Raw genomic sequence first — 26,186 nt, 5'->3', positions numbered from 1 at the left:
AATACCATTGGGGTTTGTAAGGGATGGCATGGAATCTGTACGTAACTTTGGGTGGTATGAACATTCTTCCAGTCCATGAACGTGGATGTCTTTTATAATGAAATCTGTGTCTTCTTTGATTTCTTTAACAATGTTTTATAATTTCCAGAGTACAAGTCTTTGGTTAAGTTTATTCTTAAGTATTTTATATTTTTTGTTGCTATTGTGACTGTGATTGTTTTCTTAACTTCTATTTGGATAGTTCATTGTCTGTGTATAGAAGGGTGATTGATGTTTGTATTTTGATTTCATATCCTGCAACTTTACTGGATTTGTTGATATGTTCTTATTTTATTTTTTTGCTGATAATTTCTAAAAGTTTTTTTTTGTTGTTGTTGAGTCTTAAGGGTTTTCTGTCTGTACAAGCATGTCATCCACAAACAGGGATAATTCTACTTCTTGTCTGATTTGGATACCTTTTATGTCTTTTTCTTGTCTAATTGCTCTGGGTAGGACTTCCATAATTATGTTGAAAAGAAGAGGCAAGAGTGGGCATCCTTGGCTTGAACCAGATCTTGGAAAGCTCTCAGTTTTTCCCCATTGGTAAGATAGGCTGTGGTTTTTCATATATGACCTTTACTGTGTTGAGTTTAAGGTCCCTCTATACTTTTGTTGAGAGTTTAATCATGAATGGATGTCAGTTTTTCTGTGTCTGTTGAGGCGATCAAGTATTGTTTTTCCCTTTCATTTTGTTAATGTGGTGTATCACATTGATTGATTTGCTTATGTCCAAATATCCTTGCATCCCAGGGTTAAATCCCACTTAGTCATGGTGTATAATTCCTTTAATACACTGTTGAATTTGGTTTGCTTGTATTCTTTTGAGAATCTTGAATATATATTCATTATGGGTATTGGCCTGCAGTTTTCTTTTCTAGGGTTGTCTTTGTCTGGTTTTGTTGTCAGGGTAATGTTAACCAACAAAGAATTGATTATAAATTACTGGCTGCCTGGAATCTAATTGGGGGTCCACAATTGTCTGTTGAAGGAGTCTTTAAATTGCAGCTTCTCTGTGTGACTTAAAGTTGATCATAAATGGAAAATCCAGAATGAATTTATCACACGACTTCCTAGACCACAGAAACGAGGGCAATGCTGCACAGTGGCAGAAATAAAGGATGTTTGAAGAATATGTCAACACAAGGCTCACCCTGTCATTTCAGGGTTGAGCTCAGGGAGCCCAAGCTCCAGGTGAAGCTCCTTCCCCTGCTCAGGAGCCTTTCTGAGTGGCTGTCAAGGGGCCCTAACAGACCATCCTAACAGTAGGAGGAGGGTGTGAGGGGATCTGACCATCATCTCTGTTACTGCAGAGATGACAAGAGTTGATCTGGGTGGTCTTGTCAGAGTCCTTGTCCTTTCTCAGGGCTCCACGTGCCCCAACTTGAAGTTGCTCAACTGGTTGCTCAGGCAGGGAGGGAACCACCACACAAACCTCAGGGAGCCCTATACAACTTGTAGCTTGCAAGGGCTGTGCTGCAGCAGCACTTCATTTCTCTCTGATCTCACAAGCCTGTCTTCTTGCTCTGTGCTCTGTCCCTCAGCCTCGGAGCCCCTGGCCCCATCCAGTTTGGAGTCTGTGCTGTCTTCTGCCAGCCCTGCCTGCTCTCCTCCCCCACATCGAACTCCATTTCCTGTTCCGCTAAGAGGTTTCTCCACCTGTTTTTCAATCAGGACACAGTTCTGTTAGTTCTGAATAGTGGTTTCAATTTTTTCCTCTTTTAAAGTAGTTGACTTTTAAAAAATTTTTGATGTAGTTCCAATAGTTTATTTTTGCTTTAATTTCCCTTGCCTCAGGAGACATCTAGAAAAATGTAGCTATGATTGTTGGTGGGAATGCAAATTGGTGCAGCCACTGTGGAAAACACTATGGAGGTTCCTCAAAAAGTTAAAAATAGAAATATCCTATGATCTAGTAATCACACTACTGGCTATTTACCCAAAAAATATGAAAACACAAATTCAAAAGGATATATGCACCCCTGTGTTTAATGCAGCATTATTTATAATAGCCAAACTATGGAAGCAGCCCAAATGTCCTTCAATAGATGAATGGATAAAGAAGATGTGGTTTATATACGATGGAATGTTATTCAGTAATAAAAAAGAATGAAATATTGCCATTTGCAATAACATAGATGGAGCTAGAGAGTATAACGCTAAGAAAAATAAGTCAGTCAGACAAAGACAAATACCATATGATTTCACTCATATGTGGAATTTAAGAAATAAAACAAATGAACAAAGGATAAAAAGAGACAAACCAATAAACAGGCTCTTATCTATAGAGAACAAACTCGTGGTTACCAGAGGGCAGGTGGGTGGGGGGATGGGTGAAATAGGTGAAGAGGATTAAGAGTACATTTATCTTGGTGAGCACTGAGTAATGTATAGAATTGTGGAGTCACTATATTGTACACCCAAAATAATATAACACTGCATGTTAACTACTGGGATTAAAAACTTAAAAAAAAAAGTAAAGTAATTGACTTTTTTTCCAAAGTGAAATCTTATTTTCAAAGCAGACAAATGTCACACAAAGGTCTCTCAAAACTCTTTCCTATGTGCACTTGAAAAATATTACAGACTTTCTAAAACTCTTGAAAACATCTGAATTTTCTAGAGTAGAGCTTGAAAACTTCAGGTGTAAAATACATCATCTTTCTAGACTAGGACATATTAAGAATATGTAATTACCATAGGATATAAGGAAGGTAATGTGGACAGAGCAATAAGGATGTTTGCAGACCAGCTGTGTGGCTTTGGGCAAGTAAAGCAACTTGTTAGAGTCTCAACTTTTTCACCTGTAAAAAAGGATGTTATTATCATTATTATTTACCTTGAAGGACTACTGTTAAAATTAAATAAAGTGATATAAATAAAACCTAGAGCATAGTGTCTGGCCCTGGTCACTGGAGGTTAGAGCCCTTCCCCTTCTCAAGCTATGATGGCTTCGATTATGTGGAGACAAAGAGAAACACAAAGGACAGAGCCCTAGTTTGTTCAGAATGGCTCAAATGGAGCTGCCCTTTGAGGCACAACATTAATGCTTGAAAAGGAGCTTTTATTAACTTAATACTGATAATTTCTTTCTTTCCACCTCTTCTTTCACTTGGGAAAGGGAGATAGAAGAAGTGGAGTAAACAAAAGATTAAATCCCCAGGTGTCCTCTGCCTCCCAGGTGTGTGATAAGATAGAGTCCCAGGGCTTAAATGCCAGAATGGTAAATGTCATGAACAAAGGATGTTTCAAGTGGCTGTTGGAGCTACAGTTCTGTTTCATCCATGAGTTGGATACTTCCTTTCTCCACAGTTTTCTTCATGACCCAATAGTCTCTAGTATTTTCTCAACAACTTCAGCATCTCCCCTTTTGTCTCTTTTTATTTTTGCTCTGTTGAAAGTTGAAGAAATCCTAGGAGTTGGAGGCATAAGAAACTGGAGGAATGTGCCCAACCCATTGGGTCCAAGTTTTCAGGACTCACATTTCACTCAGTAATGAGTTCCTCAGCATCAAAACTGCGCAGAGAGCTCCTGGTCCACCTGCTTGCTCCCTACAGTAGTCTCTCTCACAAGACAATGAGACTCTATTCATTCCTTTTAAATCTGAACCCACTGGCTTCATCTCACCCCACCCCTCCCACCACCCACCACACTGCTCTCTATTCACCCCAAAGGAGACCCCAGCTCTGATTTCCAATGTACTCGTATCAGCACAACTGCCCCTGGACCCCAGAACAGCATTGCTTCTCCTGTCACCTCCTGTGGGACACTGTCCCATCTCACCAGCTATTTCCACAGTTCCTCTGGCTGTCTAGGACTGTCGCTTCTTCATTTCTTCTCTCATGGCAGGCATGAGCACACAGCTGAGCTGCCCTATCTAACTCTCTGCCCTTCTGAGGCAGAAATGTCTGAAAATTTCCCTTCCCCTTATCTGAGAAATGGGTACATTGGGATGGAGTTTGAGCAGATGAATTTGGGAGTTTCAGATGCTATTATCCCTGGAAATTAAGGAAGGGACCTGAGAGTATCTGATCCTCAGGAGGAAGTGGGGCTGGCCTTATGGATGGGGATGAGGAGGCTGGGAAATTTTAACATAAACAAATTCACCATTCTATCACTAATGGTTTCTTGGTGGTGAACTGGAACTAGAAGAGGCCATTTCCTGTTTTTCACTTCTTCTCTGGTCCTGTCCTGATGTGCCCTGATCCAATTCCTAATGTGAGGGACAGTCAGCTGCAACTGGTATCCTGTCGGCCTTAACCACAGCTTGTCATCACCCTCCTCTGCTGCTCTGGCCATCACTGGTCATGGAATGGGGTTCCTGCCTGATTCTGTGGAAGGGGCCCCTACCTGGAGCACTGATTCTACAGAGTGATCTTCAGATCTTGGACAATGCAGACTAACCATAATTTCCCCTTTCTGATCTTTGATGGATGTTGAGATGTCATTTTGATGACCCTTTTGTGAGAACTTTGCCCCTCCAAAATCACTCCAGACCACCAGGTACCATCGTCCCCATCACATGCACACCCTGATCTCTTTCTCTCTCTGCTGAGAATAGCAGCCCCTGCATGATGTCAGAGCCCTAAAGCCTTTCTCAGGGAGTGAGCCCACATGGAAAGCCCCCTAAGGTCATTCCCCTGAGCTGGATCCTCCAAGAGGAGCAGCTCTGCACTTACCTGGGGTGTCTCTGCTCTGAACCAAAGGGGAGCTTAGCATCACCAAGAACATCATGAGAGCAGCCATCCCTGGGACCCCAGTGATCCTCGGGACCACCATCCTGGAACTTGAGAAAGGATGGGGACTGAGAGACTTGCAGTCAGAGCAGCTCTCACTCAATGGGCCTCACTCCTAAAATATCAGAGAAGATGAGCTTGGGCAGCCTTCCTTATCCCCGGGTGTGACCAGATTCTGAAAAATGAACCAATAAACAGGAATTGTCACTCATCAGACAGAAGTTTGGTGTAAAACACATGATTCTTTAAGGTGTAAGATTCACTGAAGACAGTATAAGGAAAGGGATCCTCATTTTGAGCAACTGGGTGAGTCATAAGTCTTGATTGTTTTATATACTTTCCTCCCTAGGAACAGATCCCAGGGAATGTCATTCCTTCTCCATGGTGAACGCCATCCCCCTTGCACAGACATGTTCTGGGACAGAGCAAGTCCTAAACAGTGTGTTAATGACTTGGGGGAGATTAGACTGTCCATCCCAGAACTCAGAATTAGCCCTGGGAGCTGTACAAGCGGTCATGCAAAATATGCGGTGTATATCTTTTCCTCTCAGTGGTTCTGTAGCTCTTAGAAGAAGAAAGGATATGGACTAAGGGTCTCTGGGTTTCAATACCAGATAAGGCATGGAAGTAGGTGTACAACTTTACACAAATTACTTGTCCTTTCTGGGCCACCATTTCTTCATTTTTGAAATGGGGACGGTAGCACCTGCATATCAGTAATTCTTGAGGGTGAAATGGGAGCACCCGTGTAAAACGCTTTAGAAACTTACAGATCTGAGAGTTTTGAGTAGATCAATGAAGTTATCAGGGACCATCCTTTTTTTTTGCAATTCAACATATGTATATATTTTTGGTAACTTTTAAACACCAGATAGTCCCAACAAACAATACAGATAGTTCCTGAAATGAGGTAAATATACTCCCCCAGAACACACAACCTAAGGAAGACAATAACAAAACAAATACAATTTACAGCAAATATATTAAGTACTTATATAAAATGTTGATGAATTGAATAAAAGCATATAAAAATATTTAATTTAAGTTTTCTATTAGGTACAAAGATGCATTATAGAGAAGTGGTCAGGCACAGGTTTAGAAAGCCCTTTTCTACTACTTCCAGACTTTTTTTTTTAACCCACTGTGACTTATTTCCTTTCATGTAGAATGGAGATTATTATGTCATTGGTTTTGGGAAATCTAATTGGGATGATACTCAGAATTTGTGAATCTCTTAAAACAAAGCCTTGCACATAGTAAGGAATCAAGAAATGTTAATTATTATAATGCAGGACACTTTATCCAATACAACATATTATTTAATCCAATAATATAAATTCTATAATTTTAACAATAAACACACACAGAGGAATTTCTGCAGTTCCCCCCATCCCTTTGGTGTAGTTCCAAACCCCTCTGTAATAAAACAGCATATCAGCTAAAGATCTACCATTAGACTTAATGTGAAATGATTAGGGAAATTGTCCTTAATGGTAAGGTTTAGAGGCGCCTGGCTGGCTCAGTCCATAGGGCATGTGACTCTTGATCTCAGAGTCCTGAGTTCGAACCCCATGTCGGGCATGGAGCCTACTTAAAAAACAACAACAACAACAAACCAGTGAGATGTAAATAAAGATGCCTTATATCACCAAATTCTGTATAAGAAGAAATAAAAGAACAATAATTAGAAATGAAACAATTAGCCATTTTTTGCCTTCTATTTATCTGCCTGGGAACATCAAAGAATTCCTGTAAAATTATCAAAGGTATAAAATGGTAAATATAATATCATTTGATAACAAATGAATTACTTTAGGATACTAAGAATCAACATGAAGGGGCCCCTGGGTGGCTCAGGCGGTTAAGGGTCTGACTCTTGATTTTGGCTCAGGTCGTGAGATTGAGCCCCAAGTCAGGCTCTCAGGTGCTCAGAGGGGAGTCTGCTTGAGTTTCTCTCCCTCTGCCCCTCCCTCCACTCAAGTGCACATGCTCTCTCTCTCAAATAAAGAAATAAATAAATCTTAAAAAAAGGAATCGATGCAGAGAAAGACAATTATCATACGGTTTCACTCATATGTGGAGTATAAGCAATAGCACAGAGGACCATATGGGAAGGGAGAGAACATGAATGGGAAGAAATCAGAGGGAGACAAACCGTGAGAGACTCTGGACTCTGGGAAACAAACTCAGGGTTGCAGAAGGGAGTGGGGTGGGGGGATGGGGTAACCGGGTGATGGGCATTAAGGAGGGCACGTGTTGTGATGAGCACTGGGTGTTACACGCAACTAATGAATCACTGAACACTTCATCAAAAACTAAAGATGTACTATGTGTGGGCTAATTGAACTTAAAAAAAAAAGGAATCGACATGCAGTTTTGAAAAGTTATCCATTCACAAAGGTCACTACCCATAGAAAACACAAAATCAACTTCAATGACATATTTCAAAAAAATCTCATTAAGAGGAAGATTATTTGATTTGATCTTTTTATTTTAAGTAGGCTCCACACCCAACATGGGGCTTGAACTCATGACTCTGAGATTAAGAGTTGCACACTCCACCTGACTGAACCAGCCAGGAGAGGAGGAAGATGGTTATGATGTCTCTATTGTGGTTTTCTTCCTCTTATTCTCAGATCCCACATAGATTGGGACTTTCTGGGCCACCTTGGTCCTGACAGCTCTCCCACCTCCTCTCCCAGTGGTTCTATTAGTTTCTTTCCCAACCAGAGATACCCCTTCTGACATTTGCTGGCTGGCTGAGCCCCATTGAGCTATTTCGCCTCCACCCCTTCTCCTTCCACCAGATAGGGAAATAAGTCCTGGACTCAGAGCTCCCTGCCCTGCTCTGCCTCATTCTCTCCTCACTTTCTGCCTCACGGCGGCCACTGCAGATGCACCTGGAAGACATAAGGAGCCGGACCCAAGTCATGATCCTGGGAGCCATCGCCCTGGCTGCCCTGCTGAGCCCCCATGGAACTGGGGCCGTCACGGGTGAGTGCTCGGGTGGGCCAGAGGGGGTGGGGACTATAAGGAGATTTGTAGCCCATGGGTGCTGTTTTCTCTCCCATTTCTCTTCTTTCTTCTTTTTCTCTCATGTGAGGTCTTTTGCTTTTTGTCTTTCTGACAACAGGAAAAAGCACTGTTTATCAAACACTGACCAAGTGCCAAATCTCATTTCATTTTCACAGCAGTCTTTTCAGGAGGGTGTTTATTACTCTCATTCTAGAAATGAAAAGACTGAGACCTGAAGAGATGTCTCCTGAACCCCATGTCACTGCGCCATGGCTCTGCATCCTCTGGAGAGCGTCTCTCTCTGTCGCTCTTAAATTTCAGAGGCAAACTTCTTGAAATTGGAGTCTGAAATTCCTGTTTTTTACTTTCTTCTGCTGCATTCAGTCCTCAGCCCACTGCGTTCTCCCTTTTGTTTCCTCACATCTCTGCTGATGCTTTCAGTGCGGCCACTAGTGGCCTCCTTACAACCAAGACCAGTGGTCACTTCTCTGTATATCTTACCTGTGTCACTAGTAATATTTGCAACATGACCACTTCCTCCTTCCTGGAATTTTTCTCTTGTTCTTTGTCTTTGAGGAGCACACATACTCCTTGTTTTCTTCCTACTCGTTAGTCCTCTCCTTTTCCTCATCTTTCTCAAAAAATTTATTTAAGTGATCTCTACACCCAGCATGGGGCTCGAACTCACAACCTGGAGATCAAGAGTCACCTGTTCTTCTGACTGAGCCAATCAGGTGCCCCCAGCATCCTTTCTTAAACGTCCGTGTTTGTCAGGATGCAGGACCACACACTCTAACCCTGCTATGATGACTTTGTACAGTTCTTGGGTGACCCAATTCAAGCTTATAACTTCATGTACCATGTGGACTCCTAGCGTACATCACTAGCCCAGTCTAGCCTGAGATCCATCCATTGTTTCAACTGCCCTCAAGTCAACTCCACTTTGTCCCCCAGAAATTCAAACTCATTATGTCCTCAAAAGAACATTTTATCTTCTCTCACTTCCTTGTCCTTCATTACTTTTCCTGTCACTGACACCACAATTCTCCACATTGCCTGGGTATTCTGGACTCCTTCATATCCCTACTTCTGCCATGGCACTTAATGATTCCTGTGGCTTCTCATCTCTTCACTGCCATTCAAATCCATCCTCCCTTCTCCTTACCCTGCGTTACTGTCCCATCTACACCCTCATCACTTGCCACTTGCTTGCTGAAGAGTCCTACTGGTCTTGCTTGCAAATGAGCCGCTTCCAATCTATCTTCCCTACAAATGCCACCTTCAAGTATAAATCTTATCCTCTTGATTAAGATCCTTCAGTGATTTCCCTGGGGCTGTGGATCAAATTCAAACACTTGCAATTAGCACACAAGGCAGGTCCCAGTGTAGCCCCTCCACACCCTTTGAGCTTCAGTCGTATCCAAGGACTCTTGAGTCCTCCAAGAAGTCCCATGCCTCTCTGCTCCTATGTCTCCTGCTAGAGACACCACTTCCCTCTATTTCTGCTTCGCTACCTCACATAGAGACCATTTCTAGGAAGCCTTACTTCAATCTCATTTTAATGCTCTCCTTTTGCTCCCAAATAGCATCTGAGTACACCTTGTGATAACACAGCAGTGATGAAACCACTTACATACTAATTGTCTTTTCTTTGTCTTTCTCGATTTCAAGTAGCTTGAGGATAAGGACCATGTCTTCTGAGTTATATCCTTAAGTGCCTGCGGAATGAAGGTTCACAATAAAGGCTTTTTTGACTGAATGAAAATGAACATTCGTAAGAGTGTAATTTGCTTCACAATGCATAGGCCTTTAGTTTTAAGAATTTGCAAAAACAATAAAAATGAGATATCCTAAGGTGAACAAATGATGTCCATGTAGCCAGATCTGTACTGTTGTTGTTTTTTTTTTCTTTTTCTTTCATCTTCTTTTCTGTAGGTGAGTGATTTTCCCCAAGCATTCATGTGAGACAATGAATCCTGTCACTAGAAGCGTCCAAGGAGAGGATTAGTTCTCCACGCGTTGGAGCTGCAGGGCAGATCTTCGATTCGGGAGTTGGACAAGCGGGCCCCAGAGTATCACTTCCTCTTAGTTCCTTTCCTTTTCTCAGCCCCAAACTCTCATTTTTATTGTTTTACTGTAATACTAATAGCTTTTTTCTGTTGTCAATCTTTCTTTCTCTCTCTTTCTCTCTCTCTTTCTTTCTTTCTCTCCTTCTTTCTTTTGGAAAGGGTAGACTTTTAATAACTGCTTTTATCACCAGGTTAAGTCATGCAGTTACAAAGTAGTTAGAAATTTCTGAAAGGATTTTTTAAAAATTAAATTAAATTAAATTTTTAAAAAAGATTTTATTTATTTATTTGACAGAGAGACATACAGCGAGAGAGGGAACACAAGCAGGGGGAGTGGGAAAGGGAGAAGCAGGCTTCCCGCGGAGCAGGGAGCCCGATGCGGGGCTCGATCCCAGTACCCTGGGATCATGACCTAAGCCGAAGGGAGCCGCTTAACGACTGAGCCACCCAGGCACCCCAGGATGTTTTTTTTTTAAAGCTCATTCTTACATAAACAATATCTAGTACTTCATTGGGACACCACTGTTTAAACTTTTGCTGCTTCTTACACATCAGGTAAAACTAAGATGCTATCCCATAAGTGTTTCAAATCCAACAACCTTTATTTCCAGGGGAAATTACCTTTAAGAGCATAAAGTCCACAAGAAAATTTGTGAATGTTGTGTGAATGATAACACTTTAAAATTTGATTTACCTTAAATGAAGGTGTTGTGGACAAAATTACATAATCTACCATTTTTACTCTAAAGCTAAAAAAGTAACTAAAAGTCTATAAATGGCACCAAGAATCATCTTTTCATTTCCTTCAAAATTTAAAAGATTTTCCACTCTGAAAGATTTTTATTCCATTCTCCCCTCCCCCCACCTCACTCTGTGGCTTTATCACTAATTTTATATGTCTGGTCCTACAAGGATTCTGAGATATTATGTATGTGGGTGGGGAGATGATTCAGTCTTGCTTTTACCAGGAGCCGTGCTACCCTGGGCCAGTTACTTAACCTCTGTGGGTATGTCCCTAATATGCAAAAGAATGCTTTACGTGGGGGTGTGAAGATGCAAAGAATAAATTGAACACATAGTAAGTTCTCCATAAATATTACCTTATTATTGTGTTCAGTGTGATTGTTATTGTGCTGGAGTGATGGATGCTTAAGTTTTTAGGAACAAGGGAAACAACCTGAATTCTCAGTAAGTCATTTCTTTCATAGTTTCTTCCCATTTCTTTTCTTTCATTTTGCATTTCTCATTTTCTGTGTTATTCATTCATGTTATTACTGTTTTCTTCCTGTGTTCTGTTTACTTTCCTACATAATCACCTGTTCTCCAATCTCCCTTCTTCTTCATGCAGTGGGCCACATGTCAATGTATGCCGAGTTTGTCCAGACACACAGACCCTCTGGGGAGTACATGTTTGAGTTTGATGAGGATGAGCAGTTCTATGTGGACCTGGATAAGAAGGAGACTGTCTGGCATCTGCCAGAGTTTATTCATGCCTTTGACTATGATGCTTGGAGGGGTATTGCTGACATTGTCGGGTCAAGGAAGAACCTGACTACCCTGATCCAATGGTCGAACCACACCAGGGCCACAAATGGTACTGCTTGCTCTTGCTTATTTTTCTACCACCCAACTGTGGAGATGGGAGAGCCCCTCTGCTACATAGAGAATGGGAGACTCAGATGTCCACTCATGAATGAACGTCTGCTCATGAGTGAGCAATATTCAGTCCACAAAGCTTGGTGCTTACGTCATCAAAGGAGTCATTTTCTTCTATTCAAGAACAAGGTTGGGCTGGGGGAGGCCAGTCAGGAGCATGACGAACCATGACTTTGATCTAGAAGCCATGGGTGGGGATGGGGGCAAAGTGTCAGCATGAGAGAGATGGCCCCTAACCTGGAGAATATAGGGGTTAGGATGGTGGAGACCTTTGAGTTCAGCCAAAGGTAGCAGACTTACCAGGTCCTGTCCCTTCTCATAGCCATCTGAGGTGACTGTGTTTCCCAAGGAGCCTGTGGAGCTGGGACAGCCCAACACCCTCATCTGTCATGTGGACAAGTTCTTCCCACCTGTGCTCAATGTCACATGGCTGCACAATGGGCAGATGGTCACCGAAGGTATAGCTGAGACCATCTTCCTGCCCAGCACAGAATTCAGATTCCACAAGTTCCACTACCTAACCTTCCTTCCCACGGCTGAAGACGTCTATGACTGCAAGGTGGAGCACTGGGGCCTGGACCAGCCGCTCCTTCAGCACTGGGGTATGGAGCCCCGACCCTTTGCCAGCACTGTCCTGACACCATCTTTATTTCCAGGATCCATCTCTCTGCAGCACCTGCTTTCCTTAATCTCGCGTGTCTTATAGTCACTTTATCCAAACTTCACCGGTGATCTCACGCTTCCTAACTCTTCATACTCCTACACCTGAGACCAGCTCCTGCTCTCTGTGCCTTCTAATTCTGTCTTTCCTTTGTGCCCCAGAGGCCCAGGAGCCAATCCGGGTGCGTGAGACGAAGGAGACTGTGGTCTGTGTCCTGGGCCTGGTGGCAGGTATGGTGGGCATCATCACTGGCATCATTGTCCTGAAGACCGGGCGGCCCGACAGCATCCCTGGGTGCAGGGGCTCCTGTGAGTTATCTGAGAGCTGGTACCAGGGACATGGTGCAAAAAAGGAGGCAGCCCGGTATGGGTGGTGGATGGGAAGGAGAAACACTTCAACAGGGGTTCTTTGAGCACTTTGTATTGCAGAATCACTGACTAGAGGAAAACAATACCATGATAAAGAACATCAGTTGAGTTGCTTACTACTTACCAGGCACTATTCTGTATGCTTCATATGTATTCACTTACTTATGTCTGGAGGTTGGTACCATTATTTCCCATCATACAGAGGGGGAAGCAGACATGAAGAGGGGTGAAGGAGCCTGTCCAAGGTCACACAGCTTGAAAGGTCCAGAGTCTGGATTTGAACTCAGGCCTTGGGGCTCCAGAGGCTCAGTCTTATCCAATGTGTAGATTATATATATCATCTGCAGTCATTTTATCTCTCCCTGACAATCTTCATAACCTTGATTTTCTTCTGTTGTCATAGTGATGTCCATGAACCTCCAATACTGTGTTAAACATTTGTAATTATAAAGGACATCCTACCTTTTGCATAATCTCAAAGGGAATGCATTTAATTTCTCCATAAATATATTTGCTATAGATTTTTGGTTAATAACCTTTACATGTGATAAAATTGATCAAATTGTTTATGCACTTATTGAGTTGAATTCTGTTGAAATTAATATGAATGTTCTTGGTCTACTGATTTTTTTTTTTTGATCATATTATTGATTTTCTGACTTTGTGACTTCACTGCATTCTTAGGTGTTTTGTGTGGTCTCAGCCTATCCATGGTGATACCATTCAGCTAGGAATGCCTGGGGGCACTCATCTGGGTCACTACCACTTGTGGTAGACATTTCCCAGACAGGCCCTTGTGGTTCTTGTGACTGCAAGACACTCCTCAGCAACAACCATCAGGGAACTTTGAAAAAAACAAGATTTATTAGCTTATTACTCACAAGTCCTGGAGGGTACATGGCCTGTCCAAAGCCACACAGTGAGGTTGTGGGGGGTGGGAGAGACCTGGGGATCTGCCATTATTGGGGTTGAGGAAGGGGTGCCTCAGATTTCACAGGGCCACTCTCTTTGGTGAATTTAAAATGTAAGAACTGGAATTAAAGTGCAGGAAGGGAAAAGCAGGGTCACTCAAGCAGTCTGTTATTGTTATCTAGGTCACCCAGGGCTTTCTAAAAGGGGAATTTCATGGGGCGGGGGGAGGGCAGCCGGGCTCTTTATTCTTTATCTAGTTGTATATCAGGCAATATGTGTCTTTTCGATGGATATCTTTGAGATGGATGCATTGGCAATCAAAAACTTAATGTCAGGCACTTACATTACAATAAAATAAACTAATAGTCATGCACTTACACTATCCTAGTACAAATCTTATTTGATCGAAATGAATCATGCTTGTAATATATTGTTGGATTCAGTGACATGGCTGACATTAATCCATAATTTTCTTCTCCTGTACTATCCTTAGCTGGCTCTGAAGATAAAGATGCACCAACCTTATAAGATGATTCAGAAAGCTTTTGTTCCTTTCTGTGTTCTAGAATGACATGTATAAGAGAGGAATGATTTGTTTTTGAAATGTCCTAGCTGCCATGTTAGGACAGGGACTGTTGGAAGGTGTTCTTTGCTTTCCAAGCTGGTGTCTTCGATGCTCATGACTCTATTTCAGGTTTCTATTACTTCCTGTAGTTTTGACCTTTTTATCTTTCTAGAAATGTATCCATCTAATCTAAATTTTCAGATTTATTGGAATAGAGTTGATCATAACAAACTTTTTTTCATTTAAAAGTGTCTGTGTATATAGTCCTTTTTCCTTTTCATTCTGAATCTCCTACATTTTCCTTAACAGTTTTGCCAGATGGGTCTGTCAGCCTTTTAAAACTTTCCATTGAATCAAACTTTGATTTTGTTTATCTTCCCTATTTTTTGTTCTCTAGTTCACTGAATTCTGTCCTTGTCTTTATTATTTACATTTTTTTTTCTTTTGCTGTTTTTCTGCTTTCCCATTCTCTTAATGGAAATGATTAGCACATTCGTTTTCAGGCTTCCTTTCCTAATATATTTGTTTAAAAGCTAGATGTTTCTTTCTAGGCACTACTTTTGATATACAGGTTTTCACTGACTACTAAGTGTTCCGTCATTTATAGTTTCATTCATATGGTTATTTAATTGTATATTTGAGGTATATGGAGTTCATTTGTTTATTTTTTTTCATCAATTTAGAATTCAATTGCATTATGGCCAAAGAACATATGTGATATTAATTTGAACACACTGAGGCTTTCTTTGTGGCTTAATAAATGTTGTTTTCAGAAATGTGCCATGTATGCTTGAAAACAATGTGCATGTTGTTGGCTGTGGAAATCTCTATGTAGTTATCTGAGCCTTTTACTTGTATTATTAAGATCTTCTATATCTTTGTTTATTTTCTTTTTGCTTCTGCTCTTAGTTTTTGAGGATATGTTAAAATCTGCGGTTTAATTTGAAGATTTTCAATTTTTAGAGTCTTTCTCCATTTATTTCTGTCATGTGTTGCTCTTGTATTTTGAGGTTTTATTTTCAGAAGAATATATGTTCATGTTCATTATAGTTTCTTGCTCTAGTTTTTTCACTCGCCTTTAATTCTCTTTTGGCAGATGTGAGATTTGTTATGTCAGTTATCTTTGTTTACCTGCCTGAAGTGCCTTTTTCCATTATTTGGTTTTTGACCTTTCGATATTCATTTATTCTGTGTGACTTTGTTAGACTGTGTTGAAGACACAATCTGAGCTTCTCTTCTTTTTAATTGGTTGTTTAGCTCATTCAATTTATTGCAATTCCTATTATATTAAAAATTTACTATCATATTATTAAAATGTTTATTTAATATACTTTATTCTTGTTCATTTTTCTCATCTCTCATTCCTAAAGGCTAGGCCAAATTCTGTTACTATAAAAGTTGTAGTTTCTAATTATACTCATAAAATGGCTTATCTTAATGCCCTTAATTACATTGATTAAAACACTGATAAATCCCTTTTTCTTCCTGCCTCACAAAAGAGACAAGCACTTTGCAGTATTTTTCATTTCTCCCTATTATCACTAGCTAGCATCTTCTTTATGTTAATATTAACTACATTTTTAGTTTTTTTTGTTTTAAACACTTTTTTCTTACTTTTTTAAAAAAGATTTTATTTATTTATTTGTGTGTGAGAGAGAGAGAGCATGCACAAGCAGGGGGAGAAGCAGGCTCTCTGCTGAGCAGGGAGCCCAATGCAGGTCTCAATCCCAGGACCCTGGCATCATGACCTGAGCCGAAGGCAGACGCTTAACTGACTGAGCCACCCAGGCGTGCCATGTTTTTCTTACTTTAAAAAAAATTTAGCCTCTGCTTTTTAAGATAACAATAACTTTTAAAAATTATTTGATCTTTTTTATTTTCCACATCTCTCTTAGATGTGTTTCTCTTTTTTTAATTTATTATTTTTTTAAAAAAGATTTTTATTTATTTATTTGAGAGATAGAGAGAGAGAGAGCACAGGTAGGCAGAACAGCAGGCAGAAGGAGAGGGAGAAGCGGGCTCTCCTCTGAGCAGGGAGCCCAAAGCAGGGCTCGATACTGGGACCCTGGGATCATGACCTGAGCCGAAAGAGGACACTTAACTGACTGAGCCACCCAGGCACCCCTTAGGGGTGCTTTTTAAAAAAGTATTTTAGGGGCGCCTGGGTGGCTCAGTTGGTTAAGCGGCTGCCTTCAGCTCAGGTCATGATCCCAGGGTCCTGAGATCAAGCCCTGCATCAGGCTCCCTGCTCAGTGGGGAGCCTGCTTCTCCCTCTGGCCCTCCCCCAACTTGTGCACACTCTCTCTCTGTCTCAGATAAATAAATAAAATCTCTTAAAAATTTTTAAAAAGTATTTTAAAAGTGTTTTTTTGAATAGCAAAGCATCTGAGGTTGAAATGTTTGAGAATATTCATGTTGTATTAAAATGACCATGTGTTATGGGTATACATTTTGGGATTGAAAATTCTTTTTCTTTAATTCTATGCAAGTAACATCTCATTGTGTTCTGGCATTAAGTGCTGCTGTTGATAGGAATGATGTCTATTTGTTCTTTTCCAGATGGATCTGCTCTTGTTCTTTTATAGGTGGAACTGCTCTCTCTGCAAGTGTTGAGAATTTTTTTTTCTTTGAAGTTCTTACAGTTTTCTTATAATGTATCTAAATATGTGTGCTTTTTAAAGAGATGTGTTTTTAAAAAATCTATTTGTCGGGGCGCCTGGGTGGCTCAGTCGGTTAAGCAGCTGCCTTCGGCCCAGGTCATGATTCCAGGGTCCTGGGATCGAGTCCCGCATTGGGCTCCCTGCTGAGTGGGGAGTCTATTTCTCCCTCTCCCTCTACCTGCTGCTCCCCCTGCTTGTACTCTCTCTCTAATAAAAAATAAAAAATCTTAAAAAAAATCTATTTGTCATCAGTGTACCATGTCAAACTAAGTTATATCATCTTTCTATAAAGCCTAGAAATCTATTCTTTTGTTCAGACATTTCACCTCCTTTTACTATTTTCCCCACTTTCTAGGTGTCTGATTATCAAGATGTCAGGATGTCAGTTTTGATCCTTCATGTCTCACAGCTTTTCTTTTATACTTCCTATTATATTTCCTATTGCTTAATCTTTCACACTGCCCTTCAGAGCAGTCCGACCTCTTGTTTATTAATTCTTCAGTTGCAGAAGTCCCAGTAGTTGTTTCATTTAAATATTCTTTATTCCAACCATTATTAAAACTCATTATTTCTGCTTGATAATTGGTTTCTTGTTTTTGCCTCAAATTACCAATATCCTTCTTTACCTCTCTTTTTAAACCCTTTTACTGTGAACTAGCAGACATATGTAAAAATATACAAAACATTAATGTACAGCCAATGATTATCAAGAGAACACCCATGTAACTAGTACCTAGGTCAGGGAATAGAACATTGCCAACACCCTAGAGGCCCTCTTTAGGCCAGTAGATAATTTGTAAACCTTTTAGAAGCTACAAGCTCCTTTTATCCACAAGGCCTAGCATAGTTCCTTATACAAAATAAGTCCTCAATACATGTGTCTGGTATAAATGAGTGATATATTATTTATTTAATGTCTACTTATTGAATACTTTTTACCTCCAAAGATTCCAACTCTTTTGAAGTTGGGTACATCCATGTGATTTGCTTTGGATAATGAAGTGTGAGAAGTGACACATTATTTCCAGGTAGAGGGAGAGGGAGAAGCAGACTCCCTGCTCAGCAGGGAGCCCAGTGCGGGACTCGATCCCAGGATTTCCGTGGAGTCTACTTAAAAAAATGCAAGAAAGAGATGTGTTCCAAGAGACTTCAAAGAAGCAGAGAGGCGGGAGAATTAGAAGAATATTTCGTCACCTAAGGCAAGGGAGCAGAAATTTCAGGAACAAGGAAGTATTTAGTGATGTTAGATGTTTATAATCTGGCAACTAAGGTAAATATCCACTGGGCCAGTATTGAAGGGTTATTGGCGCCCCTTTAAAGAGCAGCTTCACATATTGTGCCCAACTTCTACCTCCTTCAACTTTCATCATCGCGTTGCTGGGCCTCACTGTCTCAGGAGTTTCAGAGCACTGTGGAGAGCTGGAGAGTGAAATGACATCTCCCTAGGGTGCCCCTTGACTTCTCACTGATCCTCCTCTGGGGGCAACAACATTTGCTGGGAAGACTACCTCCCGAGGGGTCGGTGAGGAAAGAAAATGAAGGAGGCAGGTGTAAAGGGATGGAGGATGCAAAGCTAAACCGGGAGTTCTAACCCCACCGTGTTTGTCCTACTGCAGGTGACAACCCTTTGTGACATAAGAGGACATAGGGGAATCCCCAGCATCAGATCTACTTCAAAGCTCCAATGCCTCTGAATGTCTGTGCTCAACACCAATGACTGATGTCCCCAAAGCCCCCTCCAATTCCTGCCTGTGATCCTACTCACACTTAGCACTCAATAAATGTTGGAATTTGATGTATGGTGACAATTTAGTCCCCACACTGGATGGTCTATAGGCCCTAGTTTCCTCTGAGGCTCCTCCCTACAGAGCATTCTTTCCGAGTAATCCCAAGGATCAATAAATACTTGTGTGTGTTAGACATTTCTGGTGCCTTCTTTGTGACTCCAGGGCCTTTCCTCGGTCTCTATATCTTCAGTTCCCTAGGAGCACATAACCTGGACCTGTAATGTGGATGTAGTTATTGCAGTTTCTGAGCCTACCAAGTCTAGAGAATGTTTGCTCTACCCTGGGTACTTCCCTAGCATGGGGTGGAGGGCACAAGGATTGTTGGTGTCACTGCGGGGTTGATTTACTCTGAACTATTCATCTCATCTCCATCCTGCTGCTAACCTCCTTTGTTCACCCCCCACTTCTGGACTCTGACCCCCAGGGCTCCTCTCCTGCTCCAGGCAGCAGAAAAGATCCATTTTCCAGTAGACACACTGTTTTGCAGGAGTTTCCCATGGTAAATTTGTTAAGCCTTTAGTAACTTAATGTCTCTTTTATACCATGTCATACTGTACTCTATCCACTAGTCCTCTACCTGCCCCATCCTGCCAGGCTTTACTTTATTCCCGCCCCCCGTATTTTTTCAGGGGCATCTGCAACCATCTTTGCAGATCCCAGTATGTTAGCTGGCTTACTGATGTCTGAATCTCAATTGTCAATTAAGGTCATGTTTCCCACAGGGTCCCTGGGCTTGGAGCAAAGTGTAGGGATATGGATGAGTATCTGTTTCAGATGGAGAATTTTAACATAAACTGCTCACCACTCTATTATACATGGTCTTGGTGGTAAATTGGAACTAGAAATTAAGAGGTGTTATGAGGCTTTGATACAAAAAACTAGAAGTTATAATATTAAATTATGCATAAGGGGCAGCTTAAGAAGATGCCACTTCCTGTTTCTCACTTCCTCTCCAGCCCTATCCTAATGTGTTGGATGTGGGAGTTCTGGACATGGAGGATGTGGGGGTATGGTCAGCTGCCCCACAAGGCCTAGCATAGTTCCTTATAATCAGAATGCAAAAAATATTAACTATTTCACTTCTAATTATTATTCTTTTTATTTCTTCTTGCAGTTTTTATCTTTTTATACGAGATTTCTCTAATATTTTACCTTAACCATAGCTTATCCTCATCACTCTCCTCTGCTACTCTGGCCATCACTGGTTCCTCACTGGTTCCTCGCTGGTTCCAACGAGGGCTCCTGCCTGGTTCTGTGGAAGGGGCCCCTACCTGGAGCACTGATTCTACAGAGTGATCTTCAGATCTTGGACAATGCAGACTAACCATAATTTCCCCTTTCTGATCTTTGATGGATGTTGAAATGTCATTTTGATGACCCCTTTGTGAGAATCTTGTCCTTCCAAAATCACTCCAGACCACCAGGTACCATTGTCCCCATCACACGCACACCCTGATCTCCTCACTTTGCTGAGAATAGCAGCCCCTGCACGATGTCAGAGCCCTAAAGCCTTTCTCAGGGAGTGAGCCCACATAGAAAGCCCCCTAAGGTCATTCCCCTGAGCTGGATCCTCCAAGAGGAGCAGCTCTGCACTTACCTGGGGTGTCTCTGCTCTGAACCAAAGGGGAGCTTAGCATCACCAAGGACATCATGAGAGCGGCCATCCCTGGGACCCTAGTGATCCTCGGGACCACCATCCTGGAACTTGAGAAAGGATGGGGGCTGAGAGACTTGCAGTCAGAGCAGCTCTCACTCAATGGGCCCCACTCCTAAAATATATTAATATATTAATTTATATACTATATACTATAATATTAAGATATCAGAGAAGATGAGCTTGGGCAGCCTTCCTTATCCCCGGGTGTGACCAGATTCTGAAAAAGGGAACCAATAAGCAGGAATTGTCACTCACCAGACAGAAGTTTGGTATAAAGCACATGATTCTTTAAGGTGTAAGATTCATTGAAGACAGTATAAGGAAAGGGATCCTCATTTTGAGCAACTGGGTGAGTCATAAGGTTTGATTGCTTATGTGTTTTCCTCTCTCGGAACAGATCCCAACGAATGTCATTCCCACTCCACGGTGAACGCCATCTCCCTTGCACAGACATGTTCTGGGATAGAGCAAGTCCTAAGCAGTGTGTTGAAGATCTAGGGGGATTAGACTCCCTACCTTTAAACTTTGGGATCCATCCTTTCTTTTCATTTCAATATTTTGGCGGGGGGGGGGGGGCAGAATTTGTAAACACCAAATGATCTCTTGCTAATTTATAGGTGGTTCCTGATATGTGTTTCTGATTTTTTTTTTTTAACCCACTGTGACTAGTTTCCTCTCATGTAGAATGGAGATTATTATGGAGCCTATGTCCTTGGTTTATTGGGAAATCTAATTGGGATAATACTCAGTATTTGTGAATCTCTTAAAACAGAGCCTTGCACATAGTAAGGAATCAAGAAATGTTCATTATAATACTGCAAGGCTAATTAAAAACAGAAAAACAGTTGAATAAATACAAAACACAATTAATTTTAACAATATAAGTTCTATCACTTTGTTAATAAGTACCAGGGGCTTTTACTACAGTTCTACACAAATTTATAAAAAGACATCAAGTTTATATATAAAAAAAGAATTATAAAGCAAAGTTAATTTTACACTGTTGTAAAATATTAGAGAAATCTCGTATAAAAAGATAAAAACTGCAAGAAGAAATAAAAAGAATAATAATTAGAAGTGAAATAGTTAATATTTTTTGCATTCTGATTATATGTCTGGAAATTTTTTTTTTTTTAAGATTTTATTTATTTATTTGAGACAGAGAGAATGAGAGAGACAGAGAGCACATGAGAGGGGGGAGGGTCAGAGGGAGAAGCAGACTCCCTGCCGAGCAGGGAGCCCGATGCGGGACTGTCTGGAAATTTTTGATCAAATATTATCAGATTCCTCCAAAATTATCAAAGGAATGAAAGGGTAAAATATATCATTACTTAACAATCAAGTGAATTCTTACATGATACAAAAAATCAACATGAAATTATGAAGAAAATTATCCATTCACAAAAGTTACTACAAATAAAAAATGTTCCAGGATCAATTTCAAAGATGTATTTCTAATCGATCCCATTAAAAGGAAGGTGATTATCATGTCTCCCTTTTTGTTCTCTTCCTCTTATCCCTGAACCCCACATAGGTTAGGACTTTCTCAGCCGCGTCGCTTCTCGCCTCTTTCCCAGACACTGAGATGCTCCTTCCGACATTTTCTGGATGGCTGAGCCCCGCTGAGCTGTTTCACTTCCACCCCTTTTCCCTCCACCAGATAGGGAAATATGTCCTGCATTCAGAGCTCCTCCCTGCCCTGCTCTGCCTCATTCTCTCCCCACTGTCTGCCTCACAGCAGCCACTGCAAATGCACCTGGAAGACATAAGGAAAAGAAAAAAACCTCTGAGTTATGAGGGTTAAACGAAGCAATGCACACACATAACAGGTTATGGGAGTCACGGTTGATTCGCCATGCTCGGTGCCTCTCTTCCTGGGCTCCTCACTTAATCATCCCATCCTTTCTGCAGACCCCAGCTATGCTTACTCCTAGCTCAGTAACACCCAAGTCTGCACCCTCAGCCTCTCTTAGAAAGGGGGCAGCTGGTCCCACGCAAGGCATGATGGGAGGGGAGCAAGCAGCGGGAATGACAGGGGGCGGGGCCAGGGGGCGAACAAGATATTGGGGCTGCTTGTAAGGAGAGAGGAGGCACCACCTCCATGCGTCAGAGATCTTCTGAGAGCTCATTATGTGCCTCAGGAGGTAATAATCCATAGTTTATGCAAAAAGGACCACTTAGAACTTATCTCGACTTTCAGGATAATTTCATATGAAACAGAAAACCCAAAATAATTTTGGACTGTAAAAGCAGACCTAAGTTTAAAAAAGAGAACTGCATCTACTGCTTTGAGCATTTTAACACTGTGAATTACGAGGACAGGAGGCCTGGATGGTCTGATGACTACAGACTTAAAGGATAAACCTGTATCTTCTATAACTTGTTGCATTAAAAAGGCTAAGCCTTGTTTGGTCAAGGACTATTTATCATGGTATGCAAAACAAAGGGCTTAAGTTTATTACATTATATTTCCAATTTTAAATTCTGATCTTGATTTCTTTTTAAAAAAGATTTATTTATTTACTTTAGGGGGAGGGGCAGGGGGAGAAGGAGAGAGAATCCTCAAGCAGACATCCCACTGAGCGGGGAGCCTGATGCAGGGCTCCACCCCAGGACTGAGATTGTGACCTGAGCCAAAATCAGGAGTCCGATGCTCAATCAACTGAGCCACCCAGGCACTCCTTAATTTGATTTCTTAATGGTAATAGTAAAACACGCTCTTTGTAAGTTATATGTTGAATCAATGCTGTGTGAATATAGGTCATATAACACAAAATTCACCATCTGCTCATCCTTGAATAACTAAGAATGGTCCCAGACCTACAGGGATAAAAGTAGCTAACACAAATCACTATCTTTGGGGCAGCCCAAAGATAGAGGGTGAATTCAGAGGAGGTCCATGTCCAATCTGCCACCTTTCCCGAGTTAGGATATCCCCTTTTCATGCTTTCCTTCTTGCCTGTGTATATACAACAATGAACCTCTTCATGAACTCCTATTGTTTACCAAAATCCTCAAACAAAAGCAATGGCAGAGATGACTTGGTGCATATTCTTAAGAGAAAACAGACAATAACATTGACCTTTTATTATTTATGGAACTATAAGAAGGGAACTTGGATAGGGGCCCTGAGAGAAAGTGTGCATGGAATCAAAGAAGAACAACTATAGAAACTAGTTTCAGAGCCATTACTTGGTAGTAACATCCTCTTGGGAGGCTGAAGTCTGTCCCGGAACCAGCCTCTGGGACTGAGGAAAGATAGAAAAATGCTTGTTCCGGGGCACATGGAGGTCTTTGGGTCAGATCAGGAACCTGCAGAGGTAAAAGGAAAAGTTATCTCAGGTTGCTGACTTCTCTTCCTCTAAGGCTCAGGAAAGAAAAATTTGGTGAGACTGAGTCTTAGCCTGATGAAAAATAAGAATTTTTCTGGGCTTCCTTCATCAGTGGAATAAAGTAACGCTCGTTTTCCACACTTGCTAACGGGCTGAAGTTTAAAGAGAGGCTCAGGCCTGAGACCCTCTCCCAGTAGATGACTCAGAGTAACAGTGCAATGAAAGGACTTTCTGCGGGGTGCCTGGGTGGCTCAGCCATTAAGCGTCTGCCCTTGGCTCAGGTCATGATCCCAGGGTCCTGGGATCGAGCCCCGCATGAGGCTCCCTGCTCCGCGGGAAGCCTGCTTCTTCCTTTCCCACTCCCTCTGCTTGTGTTCCCTCTCTCGCTGTGTCTCTCTCTGTCAAATAAATAAATAAAATCTTAAAAAAAAAAAAAGAAAGAAAAAAGAAAGGACTTTCTGCAACCCACCCACCGAGAAAAACAAAGCAGGAGTATTACTTGGTTTTCAAGATTCTCATTACGTGAAAATGAAAGGAGAAAGGGGAATGTCTTCAGCCATTAAAAGCATCTTAGACAATTAGATAAACTTTCCAATCTCATTTTCATTGCCATGGTCTGATCCCTGGGAAGTAAGGCAGGGGCTGGTTGAAGACTAATCCATTACTAAATGAACTTAGGCATGACCTGAGTATCTGCAGCCCCCATGCGTCTGGTTGAGATAAGATTCCAGCCTGCGAATTTCTCTCTCCCTCCAGCCTGTTTTTGCTCCCTGACAATCTGATTTCAGTGGCCTCCAGGATTCTCTGGCATTGCTTTTGTGTGTCAGTTCCTTATCATGGAAGATGGGTGACTAAGTCAGGGGAAAGCAAACCTCAGCCACCTCTCAGGTTTTCTTACCTTTCTTGCTCCTCATATGCACTAAGATGCCCACTACAAGGAAGATGAGCCCCAGCACAAAGCTTGAGATTCCAGCCAGCGTTCCTCTGGGCAGAATCAGTGTGCCTCTGGGAAACACAGACTGGGGTCAGTCTCACCTCTACCTGCTGCATCCCCCTCAGGTACTATCTGAGATTCTGAGACCTGATGTAGAACACCAATATGAAGGCTATGACAGATACATACCTTGGAGAAGGAGGAAATGTAGAAAGGACCCCAAAGTTCTGGAAATTAGGCTGTAACTTCAAAAGGACACACATGCTAATTCTGGTAGCTGCCTCTCAAAATAACTCACTAAGCTAAAAGACCGAAGGCAGAGAACAGTTCCCATGTGTGAGGGTAATTCAGGAAGGTGTCTGAGTTTCCTAGGTTTTCTGACAAGAGCAGAGACCTATGAATCCTTAGCATCCCCTAGGTCAGGGTGGCCAAGTCTCTGCTACCCCAGCTCTGAACTATTCTCAGGGACTTCTCTAGGAAAAAGATGGGGGTAGATATGACCCCAGTGTGTAGACACATGACAAGATGCGTGGACCCCAGAGCTAGAACATCCCCTGTTCTCAGAATTTGGAGCCTACATGGTTATCAGGGAATAACTCACTCCACTCCACAGTGACAGGACCATCCAGGCTGGGGTGCTCCACTTGGCAGGTCCAGCCATCTCCCTGCTGAAGGGTCATTGCCAGCATCACCAGGATCTGGAAGATCCAGTCTTTATTATGGATAAGGTTGGTGGACATAACCCTAGCTGTTTTCCTCCTGTCCATTTAGTGGGGTTGAATGTGGCCTGGATAGAATCTGTCACATGGTACACAAGAAGGCTGAGATAGGGTTCCATTCTTCAAAGGGGAGGTATTCACTTTAGGCTTGACTAAGAACTGTAAAGAGGGTTCCATTCTTCAAAGGGGGTTCCATTCTTCAAAGGGGAGGTATTCACTTTAGGCTTGACTAAGAACTGTAAAGAGGAAGAAAAGCTAATGGCATATGAGATTATTATTTCTTAGACATTTTCGTTATAGAGTTGATTTCTAGATGTTTAAAATATAAATGATATAATTAGGCTAGGAGATATGGGTGGTACTGAACAGATGAAATAAACCTTCAAATGGAATATTCATGACCTCGAATTATATAATAAGGATTGAGAAGAATGGGAGAGAGACAAGGCAGCACTTTGTGGCACATTTAGCAGAAATTTTAACTGTAAAAAAAAAAAAAAGAAATTTTAACTGTAAGTTAGTGACTAATAGCCTTTGGACAAAGAATATATAACTGGCTGTGAAATGACCTATGTTTTCAATCTTGATTAAAAGGATGAAAAATTTGCTCAAATAATTTCTAAAAATTAAATATACAGACAATAGCATTCTCTTGTTATATGAATCTAATAACTATTTTTTTTAAATGAAGGAAATTAAGCAAGTTTGATATGGCTTATTCTTTAAATAACTTAAATATTTTTTCTACAAAAGTCCAAAATCTTCATATTTATAGTGATATCCTCAAACCCAGTATTCTGAGCCCCTACATGCTTCATCAGTAGGAATACTAGTCCTTTAAGTTCCTCTTCTGCAAAATGTCTTCTCAGGCTCCTTGAAGAATCCCAAAAATAGTCAGATGTTATCTGTACCTCCACATTTCTCTGCTTGATGGCCCCTCTTCTCCTTCTTCATCTTCTGTGCTGCTCATAGGTCAATTTCCAAGTGCAGTTTCTTCTTTTGGATAGCTCCCTCCAGAGGGCAGAAAAGTATCCATTGCGCCCCTAGAGAAAATTCAGAGTAATTTCCCAAATCAGAGC

At 41.5% G+C, this 26,186-nt stretch overlaps 2 protein-coding genes across 2 annotated transcripts; one reads left to right on the top strand and one right to left on the bottom strand.

Moving 5' to 3' along the window:
• Positions 1 to 7,582: 7,582 nt before the first annotated feature.
• On the top strand, positions 7,583 to 19,030 carry LOC123837610 (HLA class II histocompatibility antigen, DP alpha 1 chain). The gene is made up of 6 exons (XM_045866668.2): positions 7,583 to 7,766; positions 11,205 to 11,450; positions 11,536 to 11,537; positions 11,835 to 12,114; positions 12,335 to 12,481; positions 18,295 to 19,030. Exons 1-6 carry the CDS (start codon positions 7,667 to 7,669, stop codon positions 18,309 to 18,311), a joined length of 792 nt encoding a protein of 263 aa, XP_045722624.2. The 5' UTR covers positions 7,583 to 7,666; the 3' UTR covers positions 18,312 to 19,030.
• A 2,208-nt stretch (positions 19,031 to 21,238) lies between these two features.
• Positions 21,239 to 26,146, bottom strand: LOC123837616 (HLA class II histocompatibility antigen, DP beta 1 chain-like). Its single transcript, XM_064598355.1, has 3 exons — positions 24,990 to 26,146; positions 23,315 to 24,457; positions 21,239 to 21,878 (listed from the first exon to the last, which is right to left on the bottom strand). Exons 1-2 carry the CDS (start codon positions 25,153 to 25,155, stop codon positions 24,339 to 24,341), a joined length of 285 nt encoding a protein of 94 aa, XP_064454425.1. The 5' UTR covers positions 25,156 to 26,146; the 3' UTR covers positions 21,239 to 21,878; positions 23,315 to 24,338.
• Positions 26,147 to 26,186: the final 40 nt, after the last annotated feature.

This window comes from Mirounga angustirostris, unplaced genomic scaffold, assembly GCF_029215605.1.
Source record: "Mirounga angustirostris isolate CCGP_5_RB_7025 unplaced genomic scaffold, mMirAng1.0.hap1 SCAF_8, whole genome shotgun sequence".
NCBI classification, from domain to species: domain Eukaryota; kingdom Metazoa; phylum Chordata; class Mammalia; order Carnivora; family Phocidae; genus Mirounga; species Mirounga angustirostris.
Note: the sequence above shows the minus strand (reverse complement) of the source record. Positions and strands in the feature narration are given on the sequence as shown.